The sequence below is a fragment of the Emericellopsis atlantica genome (assembly GCF_019669845.1).
Source record: "Emericellopsis atlantica unplaced genomic scaffold F5Z01scaffold_19, whole genome shotgun sequence".
NCBI classification, from domain to species: Eukaryota; Fungi; Ascomycota; class Sordariomycetes; order Hypocreales; family Bionectriaceae; genus Emericellopsis; species Emericellopsis atlantica.
In genome coordinates this window covers 52,134-78,971 of record NW_025764721.1, presented here as the reverse complement: position 1 = coordinate 78,971, position 26,838 = coordinate 52,134, and the positions used below count along the sequence as shown (strand labels likewise).

The following is a 26,838-nucleotide window of genomic DNA, read 5'->3' as shown; positions in this document are numbered from 1 at the left end:
GAGCATCACCTCGAGTCGATCACTTGCACAACCCCTCGCCCAGTATACCTTGGGTATACATGGCTCGAGGCACGCAGTCATCAGTGTCAGTGGTCTGTCTGGCCATTGGTTTGGACAGTCGCTCGCCCACCAGAGCGACCGCATGCTTGAGTCAATTAGTAACAGGTTGAAGCTCGCTATCGCCCGCGCCCGCACACCTGTTAGAGATCGCCACTCCACCAATCGCCGCTGCTATTGCAGCGTCGACAGTTGCTGCCAAGATTCGAGGGGCCGCCGCGGGGGAACTCCAGGTAAAGCCGCCAGTTGAGTGTTGGCAACTTGCGAGATCGCGGTGCCGCCTCGAGTTCCCTTTTGCCATGATCTCACGGCCATCACAGAAGCGGTGAATTGAGTCGCCGGCGATATTAGATGAACGATGCAGGTAAACGTATGGAGCGATTGCGTGTCAGCATAGATGCACTCCCGTTGGAATCTATGATTGGCAGGCCTTCAAATGGGTGAACGACGTCCCATGGCCACATGGCACACTATCCGTGTACAAGTAATTGTACTGACTAATAAATAAGGACAAGCGTCACTGGGCACTTGTCCCGCCCATAGCATTACGGGGTAGCAGGTATCTTCACTGTGGTTTGCGCTGCCGCAACCAATGCACAATTCAAAACTTCGTCGTTCTACCTATCTCAGGTAGCGCATGCCGCTACTCGCTGGATCTTCAACTTTAAATGGTCATTGAGGCCAATAGTGGAAAATGTCACAACGTGGTCCATTGCTTAGTAAACTAACCACGGCCAGTGCCGTCCTTGGCCAAAGGGAAGGGAAAAAAAGGAGATCAGCATAACCTTCATTACGTGCATGACTGTTGGAGCTACACACAGCTCATCACACTTTGCGATACATGTCATAGAGGCTTGCATCGCATCAGTCTCCCCTTCACGGCTCTTGTTGTCGCAATGTCACCGAGATGAACCGCGCTCCGTCTTCGCGTCCGTTGCCGACCGTGGAAGACATCGACAAACTACGTGATGCCTTCGCACCCATCCTCCCGCTTCTCGATGGATTCAACCATCGCCACAAGAACCAACATCGCGCATCGCACTGGTGGTCGCGCTTTGCACTTCTGAGGCGTGCGGTTCGTGCAATCGTCAAATCACCGGAGCGGAAGCCTGAGGCTTTACTACCAAGGATCGCATGGATGAAGGAGCAAGTGATCCCCAAGACCTACCTGTGAGTCCCCGCAAACACCATGCTGCTTCACCAGGCTGACGCGTTGGATGCCAAGACCATTGACGCAATGTGCTGCGGATAATCAGCATGCGCCACTGGGACTTCTGCTGGTGACCATTCTCGCCCGCATCAACGCCGCTGTTGCAGCAGCATTGCCTACTACAGAGGATGACTTGCGCCCGGCAGCAGGTCACGCTTCTGAACAGCCCCCTTCTCAGCCAGCAAAGGCAGGGTCTTCGGAAAAGGGCGAGCTAATATCGCGAGATGCCTTGGACCTGCATGGGAAGACGACTTTGCGAGAAACGGCAAAGGCCACGTCATCGGGCGTCAACAAAGTCCAGAAGATGACCAAGACGAGAGAAGAACCCAGAGCCCAGCTGAACAAGAAGAAGAAAAAGAAGAAGGCGGCAAAAAGTGACGACTTTGCTAGCATGTTCGATTCAATCTGAAAATAGTTCATTCAATCTCACACTAGGCTTGCGATCACGAGCATGCTATCCCACAAGCTTGACGTGTAAAAGTGAAAACTATGTTTCTACCAACGCAATGCAGGCAGTAGCCGTTGCCATATTATCATCCCCAGCCATAGCGCCTCTCTCAAACGTGTCCGTAGACAAACAAATCATCACTCAAATCATGGCTTCCGCGACCCAAACCGGGAACGGCACTGTACGCAATCTCCTCGGTGGCCTTGCTGACAGGGCCTCGCAGCCGGCCCGGCCCAGGGTCAATTATATAGGGCGGTACGACCAAATGCGAGCCTTGTTGTCACCGGAACCAGTGGCAAAGTAGCTGCCCAGTGGAGAGGGCGCTACCGAGATGACCGAGTTCTTGTGGCCCTGCAGCATGAGCTGCGTGGTCCCGGTGCGGGGGTCCCAGAATTGCACACCGCGGTCCTTGGATCCCGAAAGCACCCAGTTGGCGTCAGGTGTCATGGCGACGGAAAGGACAAAGTCGCGGTGACCTTCAAATGTCTTGATACACTTGCCACCCCGAGAGGGTCCGTCGCGAGTGGCGCGCGGCGCGCCCAGCTCCCACATTTTGATGGTCTTGTCCAAGCTGCCACTGACCAGGTCCTTGCCGTTCGGCGAGAACGCGACAGAGTAGACAGAGTCTTGATGGCCATCAGGTCCCTCAAGACGCTCAACAAGGGTAACAGCGCTGCCGTCTATGCTCCAGACACGGACGCTCTTGTCGAGCGAGCCGGCTGCAACGAACTGGGTGTCGGGCGAGAAGGCCACGGTAGTGACGCCGTCCTCAATCGTCAAGGTCGATGTGTTGAGGTTCTGATCAATGTCCCAAAGGCGGACGGTTCTGTCACCACTGCCAGAAGCAATCGTGCGTCCATCTCGGGCAAAGTCGAGGGAGTAAATGTCTTGCTCGTGGCCGGTGAAGTGGCATCGGATCGTCCTCGTCGCAATTTCCCAAACCTGCGGGCTGGATTAGCAAAGGTGCAAATGGATGAATGGTCGGGATTTTCTTACTCGGATGATCTTGTCCTCAGCGCCCGTGGCCAGGAAACGACCATCAGGACTGAAGCATACGCTGCGGATGTATAGATCTGTTCCACCCATGGGATCGGATGCACTTTGGTCCTCGAGGACACATACTTTCTCTCCCGTGGTCACATCAAAGATCTGGGCGGAACGGTTGCAGCCAGTCGCGACGTACTTGCCATCTTGGCTAAAGCGCACGCAGCAAACAACGCTGTCGTGCTGAAGCGAGTGGATCAAATCAACGTCGAGTACGCGCTGTACTTGTGGGTTGAAGATCGCGTACCAATCGCTGCCAGTTTTCTTGTTATGGGGCGCGACATTGTCAGGCTCAAGCTCCCCTAGTGCATTACCGACGGCCTGAGGTGGTCGAGGACCGCCCATGCGCGCATGATCCGGGGTCGGCTGGTTGATCTGGGGCGACTGGGCATTCGGAGGGTACGGAACGGGAGTGTTGATTTGGGGAGTGGCTGGCCCTACGCCGTTGGGAGGGCGCCCGATAGGTCGGCGTCCAGGACCGGGCGACGCAGTGCTTTGCGGTGGCTGAGGGCCCATGCCATTGGACATGTGGCCCTGGGGGTATGGCTGCTGATATGGGCCCTGTTGTGGCTGTTGCTGCTGTGCTGACGGGTGCGGAGGTCCATTGAGACCTGGAGGGCCTTGCGCCATCTGGTGCTGAGGCCCCATCTGCGCCTCCTGCGGTGGCCCATGCTGCTGATGTGGTGGTGGCTGCTGCTGTTGTGGGGGAGCCAATCCTGCTTGGTTGCCCCCCGACATGATACCGCTGAAGAGGCCATTGCCTGGTGCAATCGAAGGCGGTTGCTGAGAGGGACCAGCATGTTGAGGTGGACCGCTCATCGCAGGCTGGCCAACGCTGCCCTTGCCGCGTGTAGCCTCTGCTAATTGATGTCGCAGAACGCTCAATTCTTCCTCGTACCTTCACAAAGTGACGTCAGCCGGTCGTCCTGGAGGATCCAAGGCATCGGCTGTGCCCTCGGGTGACCTACTTTTGCTTCAAAGTCATGTGCGTCTGCTCCATTGCATAAACCTTTTCTCTGACGAGCTGCATCTCGCTGACCTGCGCAGCGACTATTTGCGAATAGTCAGTCAAATTGTCAACACAAGTACACGCGTGCGGTAAGGTACTTACTCTGATGCTCGAATTCACCCGACTGGCGTAGTTGGGAATCAAATTCGGCTCGAATCTGATCGAGAAGCTCGTTCAGACGGGCCTGATTGCTCGGAGGCCCGCCCATGCGCTGCTGATGCGGATACATGGACATTGTTGTGATCGACCCAGCTTCCCAGCAGAATCTCAGGAAGCCTCGGATTGTCGGTTTGCAAACAGGCGCTTGAACCGCGAGATGCGTCAGAAGTTGTAGGTGATTGATGGATGGACCGGTGGTTCGGTCGATGGTTGTTTGGACCTGATGGAAGCAGTTGTGGAGCTAAGGCGTCCGCAGCGTCGCGCGACCTGCGCAAAGGCCGTCGGGAAGCAGGACAGGGAATCCTCTCGCCCAGTGTATCGCGAGCGATAAAAATGATGAATCCAGAAGATTGATGCTTTCGTGGTTGATGATCGCCAGTTGGTAATGGAGAGCTGAAAGTGCGTGGCTGACCGGCGGCTAGCAGAAAATGTGAAAGGAAGGAGAAAGGAAGACAGAGCAATGTTGAGCAGTCCACCCACTTGACCTCTTGGACCGGCCAGCCGCCTCCGAACTGGGAATGCAGGCTTGCAGCCTGCGGGTCCGTGCGTGAAGCGGGTCGCCGCTACTCCGCTAGTACACACCTTAGACCCTTCAGTTAGGGTAAGGTCGGGCCTCAAATGCAGCAGCACTGTGGGGGGTCTGCGACATAGGTAGTATATCTACACCCCGTCCGTATGCGCAGTCGTAAACGCACACCGCAGGGAGATCCGCGCACGATTGAGTGCACTTGCACCCTCTGATGTGTCCGCATCGTTGTGAGGCGTGGTACCTTGCGTTAGCCAAAGTAAGATTATTACTGGATTAATTACCACTCCGTACTTCTGTTAGTCAAATGGTAATTTTGGAGACTACTGACACACATTTGAGCGCGGCAAAGCATCGCAACCTAGCTCTGTACGCGGAATATTGCCTTGTACTGCCAATCTACAGTAACTCCTTTGAATCTTATTCCATTCGCGGGGTCTTGAGCCTGAAAGGCATTCAGGGATAATACTACAGGATCTCTTTGGCCTGGCTCCGCCTTGTGGCACGCCATAGGTAGCTTTTACCGCGTTAAACAGCCACGTCTTAAATTCTATCAGAATGCAGCAGCCAGCAGATGATTACAATACCCCGTTCCGTACGTAGCGACGCATGATCCAATCGGCTCTTCGACGGGACCTAGCGAGTACCCCGCGTACCTTAACAAGTCAGTAGGTAGTCGACACCCACAAGGGCGTGACTGCCTCCAGCGGCCCAGCCCATTTGCTCCCACCCAAGTATTTACTTTGAGTACAAGGTTATCGCGTACGTATCCGTACGAGCAAGTAGGCTGTAGCTCGCCAGCAAAGCATGGCATGTAATCTGATTCCTCTGATTAGAACCAAGAGGACCTGACCCCAGCCTCTATGTTCTAGGAACAGCGCCATATTTACACATGTAGGCTACGGAAGCAGAGTGCTGATTGCGCTTGATTATAGCTAGGCATGGCACCATATTGGACTGTTCACTGACGTATGGCCAACATTGTATATCAGTCTATGGGACTCGGTCCGGTGCGAAGGAACTCGGGGGCTGCCTGTATGTTGTGAGTGCAAGCGTACGTGTAATAGTCGCTCAACAATCATCCAACTTGAAGTTGAATCCCGAAGAGTGGGACGGATTGTGGTCAAACCCGACGCCACGCGCGGAGCGGTTACGGTACGTAGGGCCTCCCTAGCAGAATGCCAGAAACCACGCCAGATCTACAGCCAGCAACAAGACCATGAGCTGATGAGCAGACCATCCATCTTATCAATCAGCAGAGCGGCAAGAAGCACGTTCCGACCGTGGCAATGTAATCGAACCCCAACCCCGTTCAGTTATCAATCATCAGGCCACTTTCTCGAACTGCGGGGCTCTAGAGTCAGCTAATGCGTCCCCTAAGCCAATCAGAGGGACCGGGTCTCGCAATTCCCGGTTGGCCACCTCAATCATTCGATGAATTCCGAGTGCATAAGGGGTATCATCGCAATTTCGAATTTTTAATATGGCAACTCGCCGCGCGACCCGTTCATTGGCGCCTCCTTTCCTCACCTCCGAGCGGGCATAGGCTGTTTTGGTATAACCATACAAGCATCCGCCTTCTCCCCTGACTCTTGTCCCTTCACTTCACATCTCGAGTGCACACCGAGTGATTCAAGTCCAAGATCAGTCACCATGGATATCGTGTTGGAGCTGACCGATACTTTCATCGCCGACTATGTCTACGCATGGGCGCACCCTGCGAAGCCTGCCCCTTACGACTATCCGGCAGGCACTGCTGCTAACGCGACCGCACAAACGTTCTCGTCATGGACATGGGAACCCGCCACACAACTCCTCCAGATCCAGCCGTCGCAAGCAGCCTACATGAGCGCATGGACGCGTGACAATGTATGGCGGCAGCTGATCACGCTCTACTTTATTGTCTGGTCAGTACTCGGATCCAGGCTCTCGAAACCCATGAGCTAACAATCATCCTAGGATTTTCGGCCTTGTCGTATACTTCTTGTTCGCCTCGTTATCCTACTACTTCATCTTCGACAAGAGGACCTTGAACCACCCCAAATTCATCAAGAACCAAATCTGGCTGGAAATCCTTCAGGCCAACAAGTCCATGCCGTTCATGGCTCTCTGCACCGCACCTCTCATGGCGCTCGAGGTGCGCGGCTTCAGCAAACTCTACGACACGACCGAGCAAGGCCCGGGCCTGTGGTACAACTTTGCGCAATTCCCCCTGTTCCTGGTGTTCACGGACTTTGGCATCTACTGGATTCACCGATACTTGCACCATCCTCGCATCTACAAGCATCTCCACAAGCCTCACCACAAGTGGATCATGCCGACGCCGTACGCCAGCCACGCTTTCCATCCGTTGGATGGGTTTGCGCAGTCCCTGCCGTATCATATCTTCCCATTCATTTTCCCACTCCAGAAGGCGGCCTACGTCGCTCTCTTCGTCTTCGTCAATTTCTGGTCAATCCTCATTCACGATGGCGAGTATTTGACCAACAACCCAGTGGTCAACGGAGCAGCTTGCCATTCTCTTCACCACTCTCGTTTCGAAGTCAACTACGGACAATTCTTCACGGCATTTGATCGCCTCGGCGGTACCTACAGAACACCTGAGGCGTGGATGTTCGAGAAGGAGAAGAAGATGTCAGAGAAGCAGTGGAAGGCAGAGTCAACAAAGGTGGATACTTTTGTGAAGGAGATTGAAGGCTCCGATGATCGCACTTACGACCCTCCGGTTGACAAGAAGAACATCTGATAGACCGGCTCGCGAAGCGTTTCGCAAATACTTTTATAGATCATGAGGCTCATGTACATAGCTCGGGCATCACTTCTTAGGGAACATACATTAATGGAGGGGTTTGGGGGACTATATGTGATGGACCAGTAGCACGATCTCCACGATTAGATCGGGCGCCAACTTCAATGAGGGTTGGGTCATCAAATAGACTTAATTAATGAGATATCAAAGAACGCCAACGCTCCCTTCTTGACACAACTGGTATAAAGGTGGTCCTTCTTTCTCGCTATGCAACGGAAACTAGAATGAAACATTGCCGCGATGGCAGAATACTTGGCCCGTATTGAGCGAAGCAGCGACGATCCAGGTACACTAGGAAAAACAGCAGCAAACTCCACGCGGCGCGATAATTTGCCTCCACGTTGAACTCTCCGATCAGACTCTCCTGCTCCTTCTCAAGAGAAGCTGACGAACTTCGGATCGCGCGGCCTTCCATCAGCGCCGATACCGTTGGCTTGGAATCGATTCTCCATGTACACTTTTCGTGCCTGGTCGAAATTCATTCTCCTCTTCTTCATGATCTTCAACACTTCCGCCTTGGCCGTATCATCGAGTCCCCTGCGGCTGTCTCCCGCCTCCACATTACCACTCAGATCGAACGTGCTGCTTGATAGCCCTGCATCGATATCACCCGCAAAGCTGTCGGGGAGGCGCGAGTAGATGTAGTCTGCACCCGGAACGTGGATGTTGGGCACTCGGTGGCGCCAGTGCTCGCGCGTAAAGTAGAGAGCTGTGACGAGGACGAAAAAGAAGAAGCAGGTTGAATAAAGAATGTACTTCATCGCGATGATTGGACTTGCTTTTGAATAGCAAAGTACGGGGTCGCGAGGGGCGCGTAGTTCGGCAAGTTATAGGTTTTAAGGGGTTCGGCGCCCAACTGTGACGTTTGCGGATGGCGTTGTCAGCACATGGCAGGTCCGGCCGAAGAAGCCGTTGACGCTGTCCGTTCTCCGGTGGTTTCGAGGGCTGTCGGGAAAGAAGGGGTGTTATTTGAACAGACAGGTTCGATATTAGTTTGGGTGGCTACAAGATAATTAATGATACTATGCGACGATCTGGCTGAGCTGACGTGACCTCTGCTGTCCAGTCAGTCCAAGCCACGCTTCGAAACGGCGATGGGGTCGCAAAGGTGGAGCCGCGGTGGCTGAAGTAAGCAGCTTTTGAGCGTTAAGCGATATTTGGTCGCGTCGCCGAATTAGATGCGATGAGGTGGGGTTATTCTACTAACCGTACGCACAGAGTTCGGGCACAGAAATTCGATACCCTGGCGAGGTTGCGCGCATGTGGTGAACTAACAATCCGGCCTCACGACGACACTTACTCGACAATTCCGGCAAATACCGTCACAATGGCTTCTCCTGCGATCGACAACATTTCTGCGGACCTGATCTGGGAGGTCGTCCGTATGTTTACCCAGGGTCTCGTAATTACCGCGACAAGTGACTAAGAAAAGACAGGCAACAACAACAGCTTCCTCACCAAGAGCAAGCGCAATGGCGGCGTTCAGTTCTCGCGTGATCCCCTGAACCTGATCAACAAGAACACCCGCAAGGTATGTGCTTCCATGACTTTACTTATCAGTGTACGCCCACTGACGCCTTTCTAGCACGCCGGTTTCGTCAACGACAAAGTACGCTCCACCACGGCAGATACAATGCGGTCCCAAGATATGAGAGTATAGAGTACTCACCAATGTTCTTCCAGGCCATCGGCGTTGTCCGCAACGAGAAGGGCTTCACTGTCATCACCAAGAAGCCATCCGCCCCCACCAAGCCCAAGGAGGCTTTCCTCAAGTCCGAGCACAGCGGCAACAACTCCAGCCGCAAGTGAGTGGCCCTACCGCACCAAACTACTTGTTTTGATACTAATTGCGCTTGTCACAGGGCCTACAAGTCCGTCGCCAACCAGACCGCCAAGAACGGATACCGCCCTGATCTCCGCGAGGCTGCTGTTCAGCGCGTGTCAGCTATCCGCCAGTCCCAGCGCCCCGTCAAGCCCGAACCCGAGACCAAGCTCCGTGGCAAGCGGGCCCAGAAGGCTAAGGAGGCTGAGTCGGCGTAGATGAAATCAGGGACGAAGCGGCGGTACTTCATGAGGCGGGCTTAGGATGATGGAACTTCCTGGGATCATTCATGGATGGAGTTTGGCATTAGAGAAATCGATCTCGCTGAAAGAAAAGGATTGTTTCCCCGGCTGCCTTGGGATTGATGAATAGGGCGCTTTGTGGACTCGGACCTTCCACAGTGATGTGTGAGCCTAGTGACCAACCTTCCAGGAGGCGGCTGATGTACGCCACCTAGACAGGAGGCAGAACTCATGACCGCGCGGAGCGGGAGGAGCGCCGCGAAAATAGCACAAAGACGATTCTGGTCTCGACATTGGTACAAGTGCTGTACAACCAGATGTGGGCAAGTACCGCCAAGCAGATTTGGCCGCCGGCTAGGATGCCGACAAAACGACGCGGGTATTCCATGAATCAAATAGGTGAATCAAGAGGACGACCAACTGGCTAATGGGTAAGGTACTAGTATGACAAGACCGCACCCAGCACAGGACGTAGCTTCCCACGGGTTTCCTTCCCGGGCTTGACCTCATAAGGCAGGATAGCTCACTTTCAGCGAATCCGCAGATACTGAGCTCGGTACTTCTCTGGCCTCTGGGCTCTGGCACCGATACTATGTAATATTTAGCTACCGGCCGGAAGCGAAGCTAGCTCCGATTGCGACCCATTGTCGTGTAGTACCGGACCGCGAAGGTTTCACAGGCTTTGCAGCTCTCTCGTCGCCTCGGCTACCGAGGATGCTCCAGCTGACATCAGTTGCCTCTGCCCGTGAAGTCGGTAAGATCCGGAGAGTTCAAGCCCGGTTACGCAAATGACAGCGGAATCGGGGTCCGCCCGGACAAAGCATCTCGGCAAAGGTACAGAACTGGTTTGACAATAACATGTTCGCAATGGCCATAGACAGATATGCCTGATCGGAAGATGACGGACGCTGCATTTGCGTTTGACGAGGACGGAAGATGATGTCTTGTACAGTCGTTTAGAGAAGCACGAACTTGATTGGCTCCCAGCTTCCCCTCTTGCGTAACCGCAGTGCCCCTCCTTAGGTACGCAGAAGCAGTAAGGGTTCATACAAGAATCGACGAAGAGCCATTTCGTTAATTCGAAGTCCAACCGGTTGAATTGCAAGTTTCCCACTTGGCTCTGTTTCTTTCCTCTCCAAAGACTTCTTCACGGCATCAACCCGATTCCAGGACTCAAGCTCGATCCCAGTACTTGGACTTCCCATTTCAAACACGCACCCCAACAAACCGACATCATGGTCAAGGCTGGTGCGTCTGCCTGCCCCTCCCCATTCAACCCCGCAATCGCGTCTCGTCGCGCAAGCTCCATGTCTCGACGTGTGCTGACTGAAGCTTGTGAATATAGTCGTCGCTGGCGCTTCCGGAGGTATCGGACAGGTGAGATATTCTATCATGTCGGCAGTGTTCTTCACTGGCGAGCCGGGCTGACTCTAATCTAGCCCCTTTCGCTCCTCCTCAAATCTAGCCCTCATATCGACGAGCTTGCCCTTTACGATGTGGTCAACACCCCGGGAGTCGCTGCCGATCTCTCCCACATCTCGTCCCCCGCTGTAAGATCACTTCCTCTGCTGAAAATATCACTTCGTCAAGATCCACTGACATTGTTCATTGCAGGTTGTCAAGGGCTACCTCCCTGCCAATGACGGGGCCAAGGCTGCTTTCAAGGATGCCGACATCATCGTCATCCCAGCTGGCATTCCTCGCAAGCCCGGTATGACCCGTGACGATCTGTTCAACATCAACGCTGGTATTGTCAAGGGCCTCATCGAGACAGCTGCCGAGGTCGCTCCCAAGGCTTTCATCCTGGTCATCTCTAACCCCGTCAACTCGACCGTGCCCATCGCGGCTGAGGTACTCAAGGCCAAGAATGTCTTCAACCCCCAGCGCCTCTTCGGTGTCACCACGCTCGACATCGTTCGTGCCGAGACCTTTGTCGCCGAGATCATTGGTGAGGCTCAACCCCAGAAGCTTACCATCCCCGTCGTCGGCGGCCACTCCGGTGCTACTATCATCCCCCTTTTCAGCCAGGCTAGCCCTGCTGTTTCGATCCCCGACGATAAGTACGATGCTCTCGTCAACCGTGTCCAATTTGGCGGTGACGAGGTTGTCAAAGCCAAGGACGGTGCCGGTTCTGCTACCCTTTCGATGGCCTACGCTGGCTTCAGGTGAGTTCATTTTTCCCAATAAGACAACTGTTTGTCGGGATGGGCGTTGACGTTGCACAGGTTCGCCGAGAAGGTAATTCGTGCCGTCAAGGGAGAGAAAGGCCTGGTTGAGCCTAGCTACATCTACCTCTCTGGTGTGCCGGGCGGTGATGCCGTTGCCAAGCAAGTCGGCACCGACTTCTTCTCCGTGCCCGTCGAGCTCGGCGTAAGTTTTCGTCATCTCCCGCCTTTTTTTCTCGTATGCAACTAATGATCTGTTCTCCAGCCCAACGGCGCCGAGAAGGCCCAGAACCCCCTCGAGAAGATCACCGAGAAAGAGAAGGGTCTCCTGGAGAAGGCTATCTCCGACCTCAAGGGAAATATCAGCAAGGGTGTTGAGTTTGCCCACAACCCCCCTCAGAAGTAAATCTTCCCCCCTTTCGGCCAATGTTGGTGAGCGTCCGGTTGCCGTCAAGAAATTGTGCAGACCTATAGATGTGGTTCTAGCAATAATAAATTTGGAAGAAGCACGGGGCTGATGATTGTGTTTGCGACAGACTGTAAAGCATCGACCAACATGCCCACCAGTCGCCGTTATCCGAGGCGATCCTGGGTGCGCGACCGGCCCATTTGAAGAACCAGCCGACCAAGGGTTTACGGAATACGTATAGGAGCATGATCCGCGTCATGCTCGGCGAATTGAATCACTGTTCGGGAACGTTTTGTAGCATCTTATGGCTTGGACTGGTCCGTTTTGATTTGAAAGATAGCACCCGGTAGTTCATGGACTTCAGCTTGGACAGTAGCGTCGATGCCCAGGGCAGCAAGTGCGCCTTTGACAATACCACACGGGAACCAGAGATACTGGACTTATCAGCAATGCGTGGTATGTACAGGTTTGCGACATGTAGGCTTACTGGCTGGGCCCGCACTATGGCCTGGCCTCCGGCTTCTGTACTCATGCGAGAGAAGGGTCGAAAGACGCTGTCCGTCAAGACGTATACGCCCTGCGTAGGCTTGTCAGCTCGTAGCAAGCGCCGTGCCAAATAGGGTGCCTACCCGGTGGTTCGTTTTCAGATTGTCGATATTCTTCCCAAAAACAAGAGACCAGAGATCTTTACATAGAAACTTGATGACATCCAAGGTATCATTGAAGCGCGGCCTGTCTTTGGAGAATCTGCGTAGGCAAATTAGCTTGCAGGTCTGCGAAAGCACTTGCGCCCATTTACCTTTCCACAAGCCCTTGCCCTACGCGGTACCCTGTTGTTTCGAGCTTATGGCGAACAGCGTCGGTCGGCTCATCGTCATTGGCGCGACTCGGTGAAGTCACTGTAACAGTGTTTGCTGTGGTCGACCGAGTTTCCGCCGCGCCACTTGCCGTTGTTGCTGATGGGTACTGTTCGGTTGTGACGCGGTAGGCAAGGGGGACCAGCTCAATGAGGAGGAAATCGAGACTCGAAGAGCTGAGGAATGTAGCGGTCGGATCGGAGGAGTTGTATGGTGGCATGACGCTTTCGAAAGACATATTGACGTCCGAGTCTCGTATCTGCTCGGCGGGTTGCGAAGGAGAGCAGTCGTTGGTTGTTTGGGTGACTTGCAAGTTGGTATCCGGTGGGTTTAGCACGTACCCCACGCCGCCTACAGCCTGGTCCACACTTCTTGGCATTATCCGTACCTAAGGTACTTACATACTACCTTACTTGCTTGTACACGTACGTATACCTTACCTACTTAGCTTTATTTTAGATTTTACGCATTGGTGACTGACCTATAAAGCAAACCAATCTTCACTGTAATATAATAGATTCACAATTATTGCCTGCAACCAAAAGTGGTCCGTCATAGCGAGAGCGTGCTGTCCCCGTTCTGTTGTCTGTCTCCTATCACCTCCTTCGGCCGAGTTGCAACTTGGTCAAGAATGCGGATATCATTGAGTTGGGATTTTCGCCTGAGAATGCTCGGCAGTGAATGGCTGAATCGACCGTGGCAATCTACCTGAGGGTCTCAACTTAGCAGACCGCTTCCGACCGTTGTTCCAAACACTGGCGTCTTCTTTCAAGCCACGATCCCTCTAGCCCCCAGACAGCATATCAGACCGGTTTCTCTCGACTCCTTGCTTCCGCCTGCCGTCTTCTGTAATCGGTACTGCTAATTTTTGCTGCATAGTTGTCGTCGATCGACCCCTCCTCCTGCTCAGTGGCATGGAGGACATCAATTTCAAAGACCTCCAGCTCATGCCATCCAGTCTCCCTCCGTTTGTCATTCACGGCCTTGCCTCCACTTCTCGTTTCCCCAGAAACCACCAGCGCGTCAAGGTCTCGCTCTCGTGTTGTAGGCCCATACGCATCAAGGATCTCGGTGCACCGCACGTGTAGCCTCCCGCCGACTAGAGAAGTGATGAGCTCGGTCGTTGACGAGGAGACGACTGACGGTGTCTCTAGAAGTAAAGACCCCACAAAATCAGTTACTGCTTGGGCGCGAACAGACCAGGGCTCAATCTCCGAGGCGTAGCGCTTATTCTTGAGCAGAGCGTCGCCTGTGATACCGATGGTGAACATGGCGGGTGACTGGGCCGAGGAGGGGATAGACAGTAGGAGCGTGGACGCCTGGAGGAGCAACTTGTGTCCCAGGTGGAAATGATCAAAGGTCCCGCCGATGATAACTCTGCTGAATCTTCTTGATCCAAATGCTGGTTTCTGCCCCTCCATCATGCTGACACCGCCAGGTACTGCTATGATCTGATCTTGAAGGATCACTTGAGACCGCTCATGAACACCGAGGAATGTTTGAAGCGCCGCGATGCTCGCTTCGGTGCTGGCGTGGAATATCCTCGACCATTTCACTGGCAGGGAAGCCAAATCGCCAAGATCGACAATGCAGCTGTCATTGTCCGGGCTGGACCGATCACGGGCGTATTCACGACCAGGCGCGTGATCCACAAGGAGTACGTTGACGTCTGCAGGATTGTCATGGCCGGCCTGTATAATGGCGACCAAGGAGTACAGCTTTGCTAGCAGGGACTGTAGTCTCGACCAGTCCGGTGGTAGGAACGGTGCGGCTATGGCCACAACGAGGCTGCTCCCCGGGGTCAGCTGTGTGAGACTCGCCGAGATGGAGTCATGCAAGGCGGCGCGAATGGCTGAGCGTTCTGCTGGTGAGGGCGGTGAGGCGAGAACAAGTAAGGACCGACTTTTGGGAGGAGTCGCCATGGTAGCGCGGTCGACTGAATGGATATATGATGAGGTCTGGGCATGCGAAGCTCAGGTCGTCGCAATACTGTCAGTGGCTCGCCACCCCACTGTAATTAAGGTAGGTAGATTAGGTAAGGAGAGAAGATGGGTACGGAGAGTATAAAGTATTTATAAGACTTGAGCTTAATTTCTTCTTCTGAAGAAGGGAATTTATTTTAAGTAATTCTCTCTAAGGGAACTAGAAGCTAGCACGGAGTAAGGGGATCAGACTCGAGAGTCACCTTGCTGAGCCGAGTGCTCGTCACGCCTGTTACAACAGGGTGGCGTAGCCTGGCTGCTAATTAGCTGCGTGGCTTCAGCGCACCACCTACCCTGCATAATGCACTACTGAACTCGAAGACACAGACATAGCAAATATAACCGCTGCCTTATTGGCATAGATGTACTCATGAGCCAAGCCATTAGGCCCAAAGTGTATTATCATTGGCACCTTCAAGTTCGTGTCCTTGATGATCTCGGACATCACACAAGACCGAAAAAAATGAAGGATGCTGGCTGTTTTATGTGCTGTCGAAGTCTACAAGAAAATCATATCGGGGCCACCATGTCAAGGCTTCGACAAGCCCCTCCCCAGCAGCTCTCCGCCAACATCGTCTACCAAAGGCTCTCTCGGGAAAACGGCCTTCTTTTGGAGGACTGTGTGCTGAGCATCCAGCACTCGCAAGAGATCCGCTAGTTCACCGTCTAGGTCGGCTTCAACGAAAAGATGCCCCAGAGCAAGGAGCATGCCCCTCAACGCATCAGCAGAACCTTGCTCCTGTCCTATAGCTTCCAAGAGAGCAGCAGCTAACTCCACTTGATCTGAATCAGAGAGGCCTGAAGTTGGTGATTCCCTTTTTGACCGCCTGTCCTCCACAACGACATTGAATAATAAGGAGGCGGCCGCAACCCTTGAGCTATTATGGCTTTCATCGAGAAAACTGGTCAAGATGAGCTTGATCGTGGCTCGCAAGAGGTTACCCCCCGCAAGTAGCTCGCGTGCGAAGAGTGGCGAGGTGAACATGTTGCACGCCATCTGCAAGGTAACCAACCGCAGAGCGTACGGGTACCCTGGCCCGTCATCGACCAAAGCCAGGATTCGCATAATGCACTTGTAGGATTTCTCTTCAGCGAAGTATCCACTGATCCTAGGATCGGTGACCGCACATCGTAGGAGATCAACCACGACAAACCGAGCATCAACCGGCACCTCTTCCAGCGCTCCTCGCACAAAGATCGAGAGATCATGTAGACTCGGTAGCACGGCGTCCTGAATTTCCTTGCTTTCTCGCACTTCGAGGTACTTTATCAAGTCTCTCACCACCTGACGCGCAGCAATCCCATCCCCTAGCCTAGTGAGAGATTTCGACAGCGGCGGAATTTTGGCGTACGTGATCGGGGCACTGACTAGTGAGGAGAAACTTGGAATCTTGAGCCGTAGGTGAGGATGCTCAGTTGCTGCCATTTGACACAGGAGCTCAATCTTCTGTTGTAAATTCGCGGGACTGCCGCCAGTCCAATCACCATGCCTTTGGCCCCTGAGAAAGGTGACGAAGGCTGGCGTAGCTTTGACGGAGAACTGGCTGGCAACGTCAGGCATTCTTTCAATGTCGACCTTGAGAAATACACTCTGACTCCCAAAGTCCCGGGCCAGCTGGGTGTATGTTGGGTCAAGTGTTTCACAAGGAGCACAGGCTCTTGATGTGAAGAAAATCACTGCGCATGAAGCACTGGCATTCTCCAACATGTGTGTGAGCTCCGATGAATCTGCCACGCTGATGACCGTGGACGTAGTATTTTGGGGCTTAGGATGAGGTTGTTGCTGAATCCCCATAATGGAGCCATTTTGCCTTCCATTGTTGACGCCTTGGGTCAGTGCCGCGAGAAGCATACGTCCCATGGGCGACTCGAGAACAGCTTGCGGCATGCTGCTTATATGACTCGGAATGCCTTTGCCCAGCAGGAAATTAGCAAAGGAGTCTGTAAAGTTGTTGCAATTGTGACGGAAAAGATCGTAGGCCTAGCCACATTAACGCGCGAAGAGCCAGATGAGGAGCAGACGACGAACCTCAACTGTGAATATGGACCGTACAGAGTCAAGGTACTCATCGATGATATCGAAAGTCAGACTGGTCTTGCCTAGTAGCAACCGCTCCAATGGTTGACCAAGATGTGACGAGCCTGGGGCTATAGCCAGTATGCCACCGTCGTAGACATACTCGCGGCCTCCCAACTCGATCGAGGTGTGATATATAGCGTCAAGCTGGAAACCAAGGATGCCTAACGACATCTGTCGCGCCAATCCACCTGAGAGATCGTATACCAATAGATGGACATCCATAACGAGAGTGCTGCACTATTTCGTGCACTGAGTACGGTCGATTGAATGGGACTGAAAGAGAATGATTGTTCTCTTGGTTATCGACGCCCACTCCTTCCAGCTGGGAAAACAAGGTACAAGTACTAAGGCAACAGGCCGTTGACGTTGCCACTGGCTAGGTAAGGCAAGGTACTAGCACCGTGGTCCCGCGCCGACACTGTCCGCTCTCAGAGGGCCATATCTTTGAATGATTGACTGCTGCCGCCACCGCAGTTTCACATGCATAATGTAAGGTTAATAAAACCGATGAATGGCAATGTTTGAGGTTCCAATAAGTGTGGACAGGCAATTGAGGCCTTAACAGTGAGGTATGCTCTTAACGAATTTTGCGACCGATACGGTATACCGTAAGTTATCGACAAAGCCGCTAGCGCTGGTCTGTCTTGGTTGACCACGGTCCTTGCTAGAAGCGGTGCCAATTAAGCAGATATTGTCGGGCTGTGTGGCCTGAGTATTGCACAGGGCTGTGTCAGGTCTGCACCTTCGCACAGCCAAGCTTGCATGACACTAAAGCGCCGGACTTGACTTCAACCTCGACTTGAAGTTGGCCCAGTGCAGCACAATTGACCTTGGCTAAGAGTTTGGGCTTCTGGGATGCTCGTTAGCTCATGCCAGCGTCATGCTGCTTACCGCTAGGCTCGTGAGCCGCATTCACCGTCCCGCGATAGGCTTGCAACGGTCCTCGACGCGAACGCAGCCAAGATGCGTTTTCGCAACTTGCGTTGCACTTCGTTTCCCGCAGAGGAAGCGAGAAGATGACAGGTACGAACTCTATTGCTTGACCTTTTCGGAACGAAATGCTGACGGCAATCGAAGCATCTTTAAGAAGCCTCCGCCCACAGTCGCAACCCCGCGAAAAGATTCGAAAGATGACGTTCTTCACGAGGACATCTACACGATCCCAAACGCTCTTACATTTACTCGATTAGTAGCCGCACCTATCGTGGGCTACTTGGTTCTGCACGATCATCATGCTTGGGCTGCCGGACTATTCGCGTATGCTGGAATCACAGACCTGGTCGATGGCTGGATTGCGCGCAAGTGGAACAGAAAGACTGTGGTGGGCACGATCATTGATCCCATGGCGGACAAGGCTTTGATGACCATCTTGACTGTGTGTCTTGCTGTCAAAGGAGCACTCCCTGGTATGTTATCAGACTGCGCTTTATTAACAGCCAGAGGACGAGACTGACTTGCCTTGCAGTGTGGCTGGCTACTATTATACTGGGCAGAGACGTCGGCCTCGCGATTGCAGCGATATACTACCGGTGGATTTCATTACCTCCACCAAAGACTTTTACCAGATACTGGGACTTTTCTCTACCTTCCGCAGAAGTCCGTCCTACGACTATCAGCAAGTACAATACAGTCCTTCAGGTCGGGCTGATTGGTCTGACGACGGCTGCACCTCTCATCACCTGGGACATTGGGCCAACAATGACCGTCATGCAGTAAGTGGCCCCGCCAGTCCTGAGGCTTGCTGTGCCTACTGATCACGATGATAGGTACGTTGTGGCCGCCACAACAATTTGGAGTGGTGCAAGCTATGTTTACAGTAAGGATGCTGTGAAAATCTTGAACAAGCCCTCAACGCCGCCCAAGAATCGAAGCTAACTCTGTTGTCACTTCTGTAATATGTATATAAAGAGTCAGCTATGTCCTAAACCGTCGCCGAAGTTGCTCATTTCTAGAGAGCCCTATAATGACAGTTCCCAAAACGCCGATTGAATGCTATAAATGCGGGTTACACCTATACTTGTACACGAGCATCGAGTGGGCTGGTCGAGCTCGGAAGCTGGATTCTTTCCGAAGGCTGACTGCCACGACGTACGTATCCAAGAAGCCGGAGACACCCTGACGGCGTGACTCCTTCAACGCGGCGAGCTTGCGCCATGGTTTCCGGTCGGGTGGCGGACAGCGCCTGACGCTCAGCAATGGAGAGGCCTAGGATTTTGTTGTAGTCAAGATCCAATGGCAGCCTCATCTGCTCGTCCTTGGCCATTTTCTGTTGGCTCGAAGCAGCCATCTTGATGTAAGGCGCATACATGGCGTGTAGGTTGACCCGCTCAAAGATACGGGAGGTGAATTGGTCAATGTCCGGAAAAGCCGCCTTGAGCCGCTCGATGTTGCTGAGACCAATGACCTGAGATGTTCTGAGGATGTCGAGACCTGTTCGGCGACTGGTATCCCTCTTGGCAACGATTCCAAAGTCCGCCCACTCTTTCCAGCTGAGAGACATCGACTCGAGTCTATTCGTTAGACTCTCCATTTGGCTCTTCTCTTCGCTGAACGCACTCCATCGCTCATCAGATACAACGCCCCACTCACGCCCCTTTGCCGTCAAACGCAGGTCGGCATTGTCAGCGCGCGCAGCCATTCTGAATTCACTACGAGACGTGAACATGCGATATGGCTCAGTGACACCCTTCGTTATCAAGTCGTCAATCATGATGCCGATGTAACCATCGGATCTTGACAACGAAACTCCCGCAAGTCCACGAGCCGCACGGCCAGCGTTGATACCCGCAACAATGCCCTGACCAGCTGCTTCCTCATAACCAGTCGTGCCGTTGATTTGCCCAGCCAAATACAGGCCGCCAATAGCCTTGGTCTCAAGAGTTGATTTCAGCATCCGAGGATCAACATAATCGTACTCAACACCATACCCAGCTTGTAGCATTTTGACGTTCTCCAGACCTTTGATTGTCCGCAATGCCTGTTCTTGACCTTCCTCTGGAATGGTCATCGATAGCCCATTCGGATAGATGACCGGATTATCGAAACCTTCGGGCTCCAGCCAGACGAGATGACGGGTCTTGTCCGGAAATCGAACGACCTTTGCCTCTAATGAGGGACAGTAGCGTGGTCCCTTGACAGTCTCTCGAATATGTATGGTTTTGTCGAGGTTTGCGCGTACCACATCGTGCGTGGCCTCGTTCGTGTACGTCAAGCTGCAGGTCAACTGGTCGCGCACAGCAACCGTGTTGTTCAGGTAGCTGAAAGGGGTCGGCGGATCGTCACCGTACTGCGTCTCCAGAATGTCCCAGTTGACTGTCCTTTTGTCTATCCTCGGTGGTGTCCCTGTCTTGAGGCGACCGAGTTGAAATCCGGCATCCCTTAAAGACTTGCTCAAACCAAAGGTCGCTGCCTCTCCCATCCTCCCCGACGGGTAGACTTGTAGTCCAATGTGTATTTCCCCGCCAAGGAAAGTGCCTGTAGTAATGACGGCACTTGTCGTTGAGAGGATGCTGCCCGAGTCTAGCCTCACCCCGGCAATCTTGCTTTTCGAGTCGGTCTCGTGATCTTCGGAAAGAATGATGTCGGACGCGCTGTCGAGGATGATCGTAAGATTCGGATATGCTTCGAGTTCGGCCCTCATATGCTTTTTGTACAGGCTGCGGTCGATTTGCGCGCGCGGACCCCATACAGCCGGCCCCTTTCTCCGATTCAGAACGTGGAACTGCACGCCTGAGTTGTCAATGATTCTCCCCGCTAGGCCGTCTAGCGCATCGATTTCCCGAATGATGGTGCCTTTGCCGATGCCACCTAGACTTGGGTTGCACGAGCATGTCCCCAAGTTTTCTAGACTGGGAGTAACAAGGGCTGTCCGGGCCCCTGATCGCGCCGCCGCAGCACATGCTTCTGCGCCGGCGTGGCCGCCCCCGATTACAACAACATCGAAAAGTCCCTGGGCGTCGGCGAGGGAGGCCAGGGTACGTCGACCAGCGATTTGTTGGCCCTGCCGGGTGATTCGAAGCCTCGTCAGTTGTGCTCGTCGGATTGCGCAAATCATGATCCCGTGAAATTTGCCGAAACTCGAGAGCGGACTAGACAGAATGTAAAAAAATGTTAAGGCAAGAATTCGCAGCCCATCGTAGTACTACGTAGCGTGATGCGCCTTGGTAAAACGTACTGAGTAGGGTACTAACTCAGTTTTAGTTTCCGGGGATGGCGTCAATCACAAATATGCAATTAACCCGACACACTACCAGGTACCTTAGGTACCTGGTAAGGTAAAGTAAGGTACCAACGGAATTAATTACCAGTACTTTGCCTCCCGGTGAGCTTCAAAGGAATTAGTGTGGTGTCTTCTAGTCAGAGGATCCCGAACGCCAGCAATGTCCCATTTCCTCGCTCATGACATAGTACAGGGATCTATTACCTCCTGACCCTGCTCTCCGGCCAGGATGAGACGGCGTCTTCGACTTCTTCCATGAATGTCGCTGAATTATGGACAGACGTACCTCCAAGGACCACGCGGACACCTGGCGTAGAAGCATTGATGCTTGCGACCATTTTTGCTTCCTCGTAGGTGGCACCCCCGACAATGAAAACCACAACATCCTGAGGTTTGTCCCTGGTCGAGCCGCCGCCTTCCACGAAAGGGTAATGCTGCTCTTTCAGCCGGCCTTTGACTAGGTCCTGCAGTGTAGTTTCCAGCAGTGGTGTGTGTTGAGTGTACACGTTCTCTACGCCCTTGAGCCCTTTGAATCGATTCGATGCTCCCGAGAAGATCCCTGCCGAGTCAAAAATGTCTGAAATGCCCCCTTGCGATTGCGAGGAGTGAAGCGAGCTATGGTATGCTGTGAGATGATTGACGAGATTCGCTTGGCGTGGTGGGACTCCCCCGGCAGCAGTCAAGAGGTCGACGAGCATAGGGACCGAGTTGGAGGGGTGTTTGCTGTGTCGCAGAGCGTATAATGCTACCAGCCGGACCTTACTTTCAGCGCTGACGCTCGCAGTCTGTATCAAGCGCTGAATGTTCTGGAGCCTGGTCAGTGACAAGGACACTGTGCATAGATAGGATCAACACGTACCTTCAAGTCGGCATTATGGTTGTCATTGCAAGCCAAACTTTGCTCGAGTTCGCTGACCTCAAGCAAATCCTCCTCGCCAACTCGTCTGCTCAACTCGCCCACAAGGGTAACATGCTTGCTGACGTTGCCAGACAGCTTGCGAAATTCAGGATACTCCTCCATGAAGCGCTTCATATCGTTGATAGACTCGATGTCTGTGCTGTTCTTGGTTTTGGACTGGTACTGCTCGACGTATTCTTTGATGTTGCCCCCCAGCTCGCCAAAGTTGAGATACATATTCTTCTTGAAGAACGGGTCTTGGTCCTGGGACAGGACAATTTCTTTGAGCTCGGGACGGATGTCTGGCACCTCACTCAAGTCTACCCGGCCATTCTGAATCCCCAGAAGGTGATGGACCATAGCCTGGTAAGTCCACTGCGTCAGCAAGGGCGTCACGGGGTCCTCGCGTCGATCCAGTATTAGCAGAATAGGCGGCGTGTCAGCTCGACGAAAGTCGAAGATTTGTTCCTCCTGCGTCATGAGGTACTTGACCTCTGAAGCCAGTTTCTTGGCCAAGGGACTGCTCTTCTGGTACCTCAGGAGCGGCTTCTTCTTGAGTGAAAGAAGCACGGCAATGAGACCCTCTGCGCATCGTTGAAGGGTGTCCGGGTTCCACGTATCTGGACTAGCCGACCATATTCGATGTTGTGGCAATGTGATACCAAGGGAGAACAGGTCAGGGTTGATGACAGTGTAATCAGCAAATATCTCCTGGACCGACTTGACGACTTCATGGTCGTCAGCCTCAGCGAGACGCTCGAGAGCCGACTTTTTGACCACGTTGGTGAAATAGAGGTAGTATTCTCCGTATTTGGGGTCGCGTAGTTCATCAATGAGCAGCTGTATTGTCTGGGGTGATGGGCGCACGAGACAGAGGCAGCGGAGATGACGCATCTTCTCGCGACCTGCATTGTCCAAGCGGTCAATCAAATACACCTCGTGGTTGAGTAGAGACGACTGAGTAACAGCAGTTGAGATTATTGAGACCGTTTCGCGATCTAGGAGCAACGTCTTCATTTTAGTTGACGACGTGTCGCTACCATGCGTCACGATCTTGGTGATGTAGCCGCCCACAGCCTGCGCGACGTCCATGATGGGCGAGCGTTCCCCTTTGCGACCCGAGGAGACCAGGTTATGGTGTTGATTTCAGTGCGAGGAGATGGGTGTCCTGATACCGCTGGGTGGTCGTCGAAGGCCGCCAACCTCCGGAGATATGTAGAGAAAATCAATGGCGGCGGGGTTGTCGACAGTTGACGTTGCTCAAGCCTCAGAAGCAATAAGCGACTTTGCGCAAATGAGGTTGTCTATCGCAACGGAAGGTCGTAGTTGATGGTTCTGATAGTCACTGTTAGGTCGTCTGACGGTCTGAGCCACTGAATGCATTGGGTGACGTGGGTTAGCCCTCGATAGTTGCGAACCCCTCCATTGCCACATATTCGGGCGATGCTGGCCCTTGTCGATTCCAACACCTACCAGGTAACCAAGGTACGATTGAAGTTGGGATTGATTTCGGAGATCTCAGAGCAAAACCGCAATTCCAAGCCACTATTCTGGAATGAGTTTATGAATGCTCGGGGGAAGGCATCGACGAAACAGGGTACGTAGATCGTCCCAGGCCGACGAAGCCGCTAGTCTTGAACCTGCTCCAGAAAACGAGGAACTGGAGTTGGGCGAACCTTGTGTCATTGACTTTCAAGACTCACTCGTCCGTAGCGAAACAGAAGGCCCAAATCGCACATTCAGTTGATGGCTGACAAGCATGTCGTTCCAAGAATGTCCTGTGCGTAGTGAGCCGACGTAAGTGGTGTGTGCAAGCGCCGTGCCGTGCAGTTACTGACTATGACCTTTAGACTCTCCTTCACCCAGGGCCTCATCCTCGGACAGCTGTCGGTTGTGCTCATTCTCGCCGCCTTCATCAAGTTTTTCATATTCGGGGACGCACCCTCTCCGGATGTGACCGCGTCGCTTCGTGCCACAGAGCGCAGGTCCAGGACTCTGGCGCACAAGCACTCCCTCCTCAGCTTGCGCACCCAGAACAGCAGACAGGGGCAACCGCCGGGCAGGAAGAAGTCAATGGTGCTTCGAAATCCGCCGTTTCTGACCATCGGCTCCATTCTGAGTAAGACATACTACAACGTGGATAGCCATCAGCCAGAAAGCCTGGACTGGTTCAACGTGCTCATCGCGCAAACCCTTGCCCAGTTTCGGAGCGACGCGCAACACGATGATGCAATCCTCAGCTCATTGACCAAGGCTTTGAACGGGAATTCGCGGCCTGACTTTGTGGACGAGATCAGGGTCACGGAGCTGAGTCTGGGGGAAGACTTTCCCATCTTCAGCAACTGCAGAATCATCCCGGTAGATGAGGACGGGTTGGGGGTCTCCAACGGCAAGAGGTTTGATCCCGCTACCGCTGCTCGGGACGGCACACGGCTGCAAGCTCGTATGGACGTGGATCTGAGCGATATGCTGACTCTTGCCGTTGAGACCAAGCTGCTTCTCAACTACCCGAAGAAGCTGTCTGCTATGCTACCAGTAGCCCTCGCCGTGTCGATTGTCCGTTTCAGCGGCACCCTTTCGATATCGTTCATTCCAAGCAATCCTTCGCAGTCGACCCCCACCATGATGACCTTCAGCTTCCTTGACGACTACCGTCTTGACTTTTCGATTCGAAGTCTGCTGGGTAGCCGGTCCCGCCTACAGGATGTGCCCAAGATCGCGCAGCTCGTCGAGGCTCGTCTGCATCGGTGGTTTGATGAGAGAGCCGTCGAGCCACGGTTCCAGGAGATCGCCTTGCCCAGTCTGTGGCCCCGCAAGAAGAATACCAGAGGGCCAGACGATGCTATGGCAGAGGCAAACGCTTCGGTTGGCCGTTCCAAGGGCAAGGAAATAGGAAGAGATTTACGCGAGGAAGCACGGAAGGAGGTTGCAGCGGAACAAGAGACGCGCGAACAAACCTCACTCAGGCAGCGGCGGAGGCCAGTAGATGAGGATGGATCGGTTATGCCTGGGTCTATGCCAGGACTGAATCTGGATTTGCGCCAGTAGGCGCAACGAGGCAGGTACACGCGCGGCACGATTTCCCACTATTCAGAAACTTTCTAGTGCCAAATCTGACACACTGAGCGGGAAGAGTGCACAGTAGAAAGCCGCCATACCGCCAAACAAGAGCACATAGTAACCCACGGTCCACAGCTTCTGTTCTTCGCCTTGCAGATGCGCCGGCGCGCCCTCCAGGAGCCAGTACGGCTCTACTGACCCCCATACTCGAGGAAGACCCATACTGTTGCAAAAGGCGTGAGCAGCGATTGCCGCGAGCGTCGAGCCTGTACGCAAGAAGATGAAGGTAGCATAGACGCCGAAGAGATAGGTGTATGAGAATTGCAAGACCGAGCGTGCCACTGCAGCGCCAACATGCACCCCTGGGTTCGTCTTGCGAAATTCGTAGAAGTGATGGATGTGAGCCAGGCCGAAGACTAGAGGCGACAGAAAAATGGTGGCCGAGATACTGTACCCAGCCGCTAAAAGAAGTGGTACAGACGCGGAGCGGAAGAGGCACTCTTCAGTGATAGGACCCTATACAGAAAGAGTGCAGGTCAGCGACTCGCAGGTCTACGTGATTCACTACATTTCCTACCGCGACAAGATTTCTCCAAGTTGGCCAGTCGTGCTGCAGGAGCCGCAGTGGTCGCAGATGCAACCATTCCGACCAGGCGCCGTCGATAATGATATACTCATACAAAGGAGCCGCGAAAAGAGTGGCAGTGAGGCAGAGAATTTGAACTGTTTCCTGCAGACCGCAAGGCCAATAGCCCATCAGGCGCCAGGGCGCGGCATACGTCGACAACAGGACGAAGGTGACGCATGAGCACGCTGCCGTGGAGACGCTGACAGCGCGTATGCGGGCGCGTATAGCAATGGGGTCATCTCGGGAGCGTTCAGGTGACGCTCGAGCTGGGCGGTATATGTGTAGAGGCAGAACGTAAATGAGACAATATGCCAACTTTAATCCTGTGAGTCGATGAAGGAAGAATCAAGTGACACGAAACGACTGACCAAAAGACTGCATGCCTGCACTTTGGAGAGTGTCGGCTCGTGTGATGTCGTTTCTGCCCGCATGGTCGACGGCCGAGTCGTGGTATCAACTGAGTAAGAAGATGGAGGTGAAGCTTGCAAATAGCAACATTTCAGACTTGCGTAGAGGGCGGAATGGAGGAGTGGGGGATGGGAGGGGCAGACAAGACAGTAAGGTCACTCGCGGTTCTGCCCAAGGTAGGTAGCTAGGTACGTAGTAGCTATTCGATTCTCCGGCGATCCTGCTTGGTATTGTTGGTCTCTTCCCATACGAACAGAAGTACAGGTATTCAGAGAATATCTGTGGCTTTTGGGCACTCCGTAGGGGTGGTTGGTGGTAACCTTACTATTGTCAGTGATCCGATGCACGAGCCATCTTGCGCCTGCCCATCGCTTGGTGCGGACAACGATCGCTTCAAGGGCAAGGCTCTTGATATAACTCGACGGCATATTTATCAGTCGTGAGGTTCCAGACTATGTTGTGGTCAACGCAGCGATCCAGTGCCAGCGACGCTGTGCCGAAACCACAAGACGCCGGTGTTGTTGTATTAGTGTGGCCTTCTTGCTCCCCACGCATCTCGCCTCACACACAATCAGGAGCCTCATCCGGAGAAGAGCAAGGACAAAAGTCTCGTTGCGTTCCGAGACGCACCGACACACTAATTACAAGTACCTGAATCCGAACGTACTAAACGGTGCGACGCGTGTCTGACGCGTCCGACCGCGACGCGTCATTGGTCTGATGAGTACAGTACTTGTGTACAGGCGTCAGCCGTAGCGCCAGCACGAAATAATGTTAGGCGAAGTGTGCAAGGTGGGCGAGAGGAC

General features: G+C 53.5%; 13 protein-coding genes across 13 annotated transcripts; 6 read left to right on the top strand and 7 right to left on the bottom strand.

Annotated features, from left to right (window-relative positions):
* Positions 1-661: 661 nt before the first annotated feature.
* Positions 662-2,092, top strand: F5Z01DRAFT_182499 (uncharacterized protein). Its single transcript, XM_046257966.1, has 2 exons — positions 662-1,227; positions 1,283-2,092. Exons 1-2 carry the CDS (start codon positions 965-967, stop codon positions 1,674-1,676), a joined length of 657 nt encoding a protein of 218 aa, XP_046116691.1. The 5' UTR covers positions 662-964; the 3' UTR covers positions 1,677-2,092.
* On the bottom strand, positions 1,959-4,003 carry F5Z01DRAFT_675570 (WD40-repeat-containing domain protein; the record flags this gene model as incomplete). Its single annotated transcript, XM_046265160.1, has 4 exons — positions 1,959-2,657; positions 2,712-3,657; positions 3,728-3,809; positions 3,871-4,003. The coding sequence occupies 4 exons, from the start codon at positions 4,001-4,003 to the stop codon at positions 1,959-1,961; spliced, it is 1,860 nt and encodes a 619-aa protein (XP_046116690.1).
* Positions 4,004-5,913: 1,910 nt separating this feature from the next.
* F5Z01DRAFT_737962 (C-5 sterol desaturase) lies at positions 5,914-7,419 on the top strand. Its single transcript, XM_046266810.1, has 2 exons — positions 5,914-6,360; positions 6,413-7,419. Exons 1-2 carry the CDS (start codon positions 6,107-6,109, stop codon positions 7,197-7,199), a joined length of 1,041 nt encoding a protein of 346 aa, XP_046116689.1. The 5' UTR covers positions 5,914-6,106; the 3' UTR covers positions 7,200-7,419.
* On the bottom strand, positions 7,420-8,479 carry F5Z01DRAFT_659398 (protein precursor). The gene has a single exon (XM_046263763.1). The coding sequence runs from the start codon at positions 8,021-8,023 to the stop codon at positions 7,637-7,639; it is 387 nt and encodes a 128-aa protein (XP_046116688.1). The 5' UTR covers positions 8,024-8,479; the 3' UTR covers positions 7,420-7,636.
* Positions 8,480-8,589: 110 nt separating this feature from the next.
* Positions 8,590-9,302, top strand: F5Z01DRAFT_675567 (60S ribosomal protein L28; the record flags this gene model as incomplete). The annotated part of the gene is made up of 5 exons (XM_046265159.1): positions 8,590-8,644; positions 8,699-8,793; positions 8,848-8,871; positions 8,946-9,067; positions 9,125-9,302. 5 exons carry the CDS (start codon positions 8,590-8,592, stop codon positions 9,300-9,302), a joined length of 474 nt encoding a protein of 157 aa, XP_046116687.1.
* A 1,259-nt stretch (positions 9,303-10,561) lies between these two features.
* F5Z01DRAFT_682352 (lactate/malate dehydrogenase) lies at positions 10,562-11,897 on the top strand (the record flags this gene model as incomplete). The annotated part of the gene is made up of 6 exons (XM_046265757.1): positions 10,562-10,574; positions 10,672-10,703; positions 10,766-10,876; positions 10,941-11,491; positions 11,552-11,696; positions 11,757-11,897. 6 exons carry the CDS (start codon positions 10,562-10,564, stop codon positions 11,895-11,897), a joined length of 993 nt encoding a protein of 330 aa, XP_046116686.1.
* A 305-nt stretch (positions 11,898-12,202) lies between these two features.
* F5Z01DRAFT_637928 (transport protein particle component) lies at positions 12,203-12,995 on the bottom strand (the record flags this gene model as incomplete). Its single annotated transcript, XM_046262322.1, has 4 exons — positions 12,203-12,334; positions 12,388-12,477; positions 12,530-12,647; positions 12,700-12,995. 4 exons carry the CDS (start codon positions 12,993-12,995, stop codon positions 12,203-12,205), a joined length of 636 nt encoding a protein of 211 aa, XP_046116685.1.
* Positions 12,996-13,560: 565 nt separating this feature from the next.
* Positions 13,561-14,679, bottom strand: F5Z01DRAFT_637927 (uncharacterized protein; the record flags this gene model as incomplete). Its single annotated transcript, XM_046262321.1, has 1 exon — positions 13,561-14,679. One exon carries the CDS (start codon positions 14,677-14,679, stop codon positions 13,561-13,563), a length of 1,119 nt encoding a protein of 372 aa, XP_046116684.1.
* A 294-nt stretch (positions 14,680-14,973) lies between these two features.
* On the bottom strand, positions 14,974-17,449 carry F5Z01DRAFT_181737 (PPPDE putative peptidase domain-containing protein). Its single transcript, XM_046257962.1, has 2 exons — positions 16,769-17,449; positions 14,974-16,720 (listed from the first exon to the last, which is right to left on the bottom strand). The coding sequence occupies exons 1-2, from the start codon at positions 17,039-17,041 to the stop codon at positions 15,269-15,271; spliced, it is 1,725 nt and encodes a 574-aa protein (XP_046116683.1). The 5' UTR covers positions 17,042-17,449; the 3' UTR covers positions 14,974-15,268.
* Positions 17,450-17,699: 250 nt separating this feature from the next.
* On the top strand, positions 17,700-18,694 carry F5Z01DRAFT_675562 (cardiolipin synthetase; the record flags this gene model as incomplete). The annotated part of the gene is made up of 4 exons (XM_046265158.1): positions 17,700-17,842; positions 17,897-18,225; positions 18,285-18,531; positions 18,586-18,694. The coding sequence occupies 4 exons, from the start codon at positions 17,700-17,702 to the stop codon at positions 18,692-18,694; spliced, it is 828 nt and encodes a 275-aa protein (XP_046116682.1).
* A 136-nt stretch (positions 18,695-18,830) lies between these two features.
* On the bottom strand, positions 18,831-23,028 carry F5Z01DRAFT_625099 (Sec1-like protein; the record flags this gene model as incomplete). The annotated part of the gene is made up of 3 exons (XM_046261404.1): positions 18,831-20,895; positions 21,243-21,844; positions 21,898-23,028. The coding sequence occupies 3 exons, from the start codon at positions 23,026-23,028 to the stop codon at positions 18,831-18,833; spliced, it is 3,798 nt and encodes a 1,265-aa protein (XP_046116681.1).
* A 667-nt stretch (positions 23,029-23,695) lies between these two features.
* F5Z01DRAFT_682348 (uncharacterized protein) lies at positions 23,696-24,984 on the top strand (the record flags this gene model as incomplete). Its single annotated transcript, XM_046265756.1, has 2 exons — positions 23,696-23,733; positions 23,787-24,984. 2 exons carry the CDS (start codon positions 23,696-23,698, stop codon positions 24,982-24,984), a joined length of 1,236 nt encoding a protein of 411 aa, XP_046116680.1.
* Positions 24,985-25,005: 21 nt separating this feature from the next.
* On the bottom strand, positions 25,006-26,240 carry F5Z01DRAFT_181641 (uncharacterized protein). Its single transcript, XM_046257961.1, has 3 exons — positions 25,993-26,240; positions 25,574-25,939; positions 25,006-25,512 (listed from the first exon to the last, which is right to left on the bottom strand). The coding sequence occupies exons 1-3, from the start codon at positions 26,053-26,055 to the stop codon at positions 25,027-25,029; spliced, it is 915 nt and encodes a 304-aa protein (XP_046116679.1). The 5' UTR covers positions 26,056-26,240; the 3' UTR covers positions 25,006-25,026.
* Between the last annotated feature and the right edge of the window lie 598 nt (positions 26,241-26,838).

Bases quoted from the DNA above. Each gene is read 5' to 3' on its own strand.
- F5Z01DRAFT_737962 (XM_046266810.1), top strand. From the start codon at position 6,107: ATGGATATCGTGTTGGAGCTGACCGATACTTTCATCGCCGACTATGTC. The intron at 6,361-6,412 runs GTCAGTACTCGG...CAATCATCCTAG, and splicing joins ACGCTCTACTTTATTGTCTG to GATTTTCGGCCTTGTCGTAT.
- F5Z01DRAFT_659398 (XM_046263763.1), bottom strand. From the start codon at position 8,023: ATGAAGTACATTCTTTATTCAACCTGCTTCTTCTTTTTCGTCCTCGTC.
- F5Z01DRAFT_182499 (XM_046257966.1), top strand. From the start codon at position 965: ATGAACCGCGCTCCGTCTTCGCGTCCGTTGCCGACCGTGGAAGACATC. The intron at 1,228-1,282 runs GTGAGTCCCCGC...TTGGATGCCAAG, and splicing joins GTGATCCCCAAGACCTACCT to ACCATTGACGCAATGTGCTG.
- F5Z01DRAFT_181641 (XM_046257961.1), bottom strand. From the start codon at position 26,055: ATGCGGGCAGAAACGACATCACACGAGCCGACACTCTCCAAAGTGCAG. The intron at 25,940-25,992 runs GTCAGTCGTTTC...ACAGGATTAAAG, and splicing joins TGCAGGCATGCAGTCTTTTG to TTGGCATATTGTCTCATTTA. The intron at 25,513-25,573 runs GTAGGAAATGTA...CTTTCTGTATAG, and splicing joins CTTGGAGAAATCTTGTCGCG to GGTCCTATCACTGAAGAGTG.
- F5Z01DRAFT_181737 (XM_046257962.1), bottom strand. From the start codon at position 17,041: ATGGATGTCCATCTATTGGTATACGATCTCTCAGGTGGATTGGCGCGA. The intron at 16,721-16,768 runs GTTCGTCGTCTG...TAATGTGGCTAG, and splicing joins GGTCCATATTCACAGTTGAG to GCCTACGATCTTTTCCGTCA.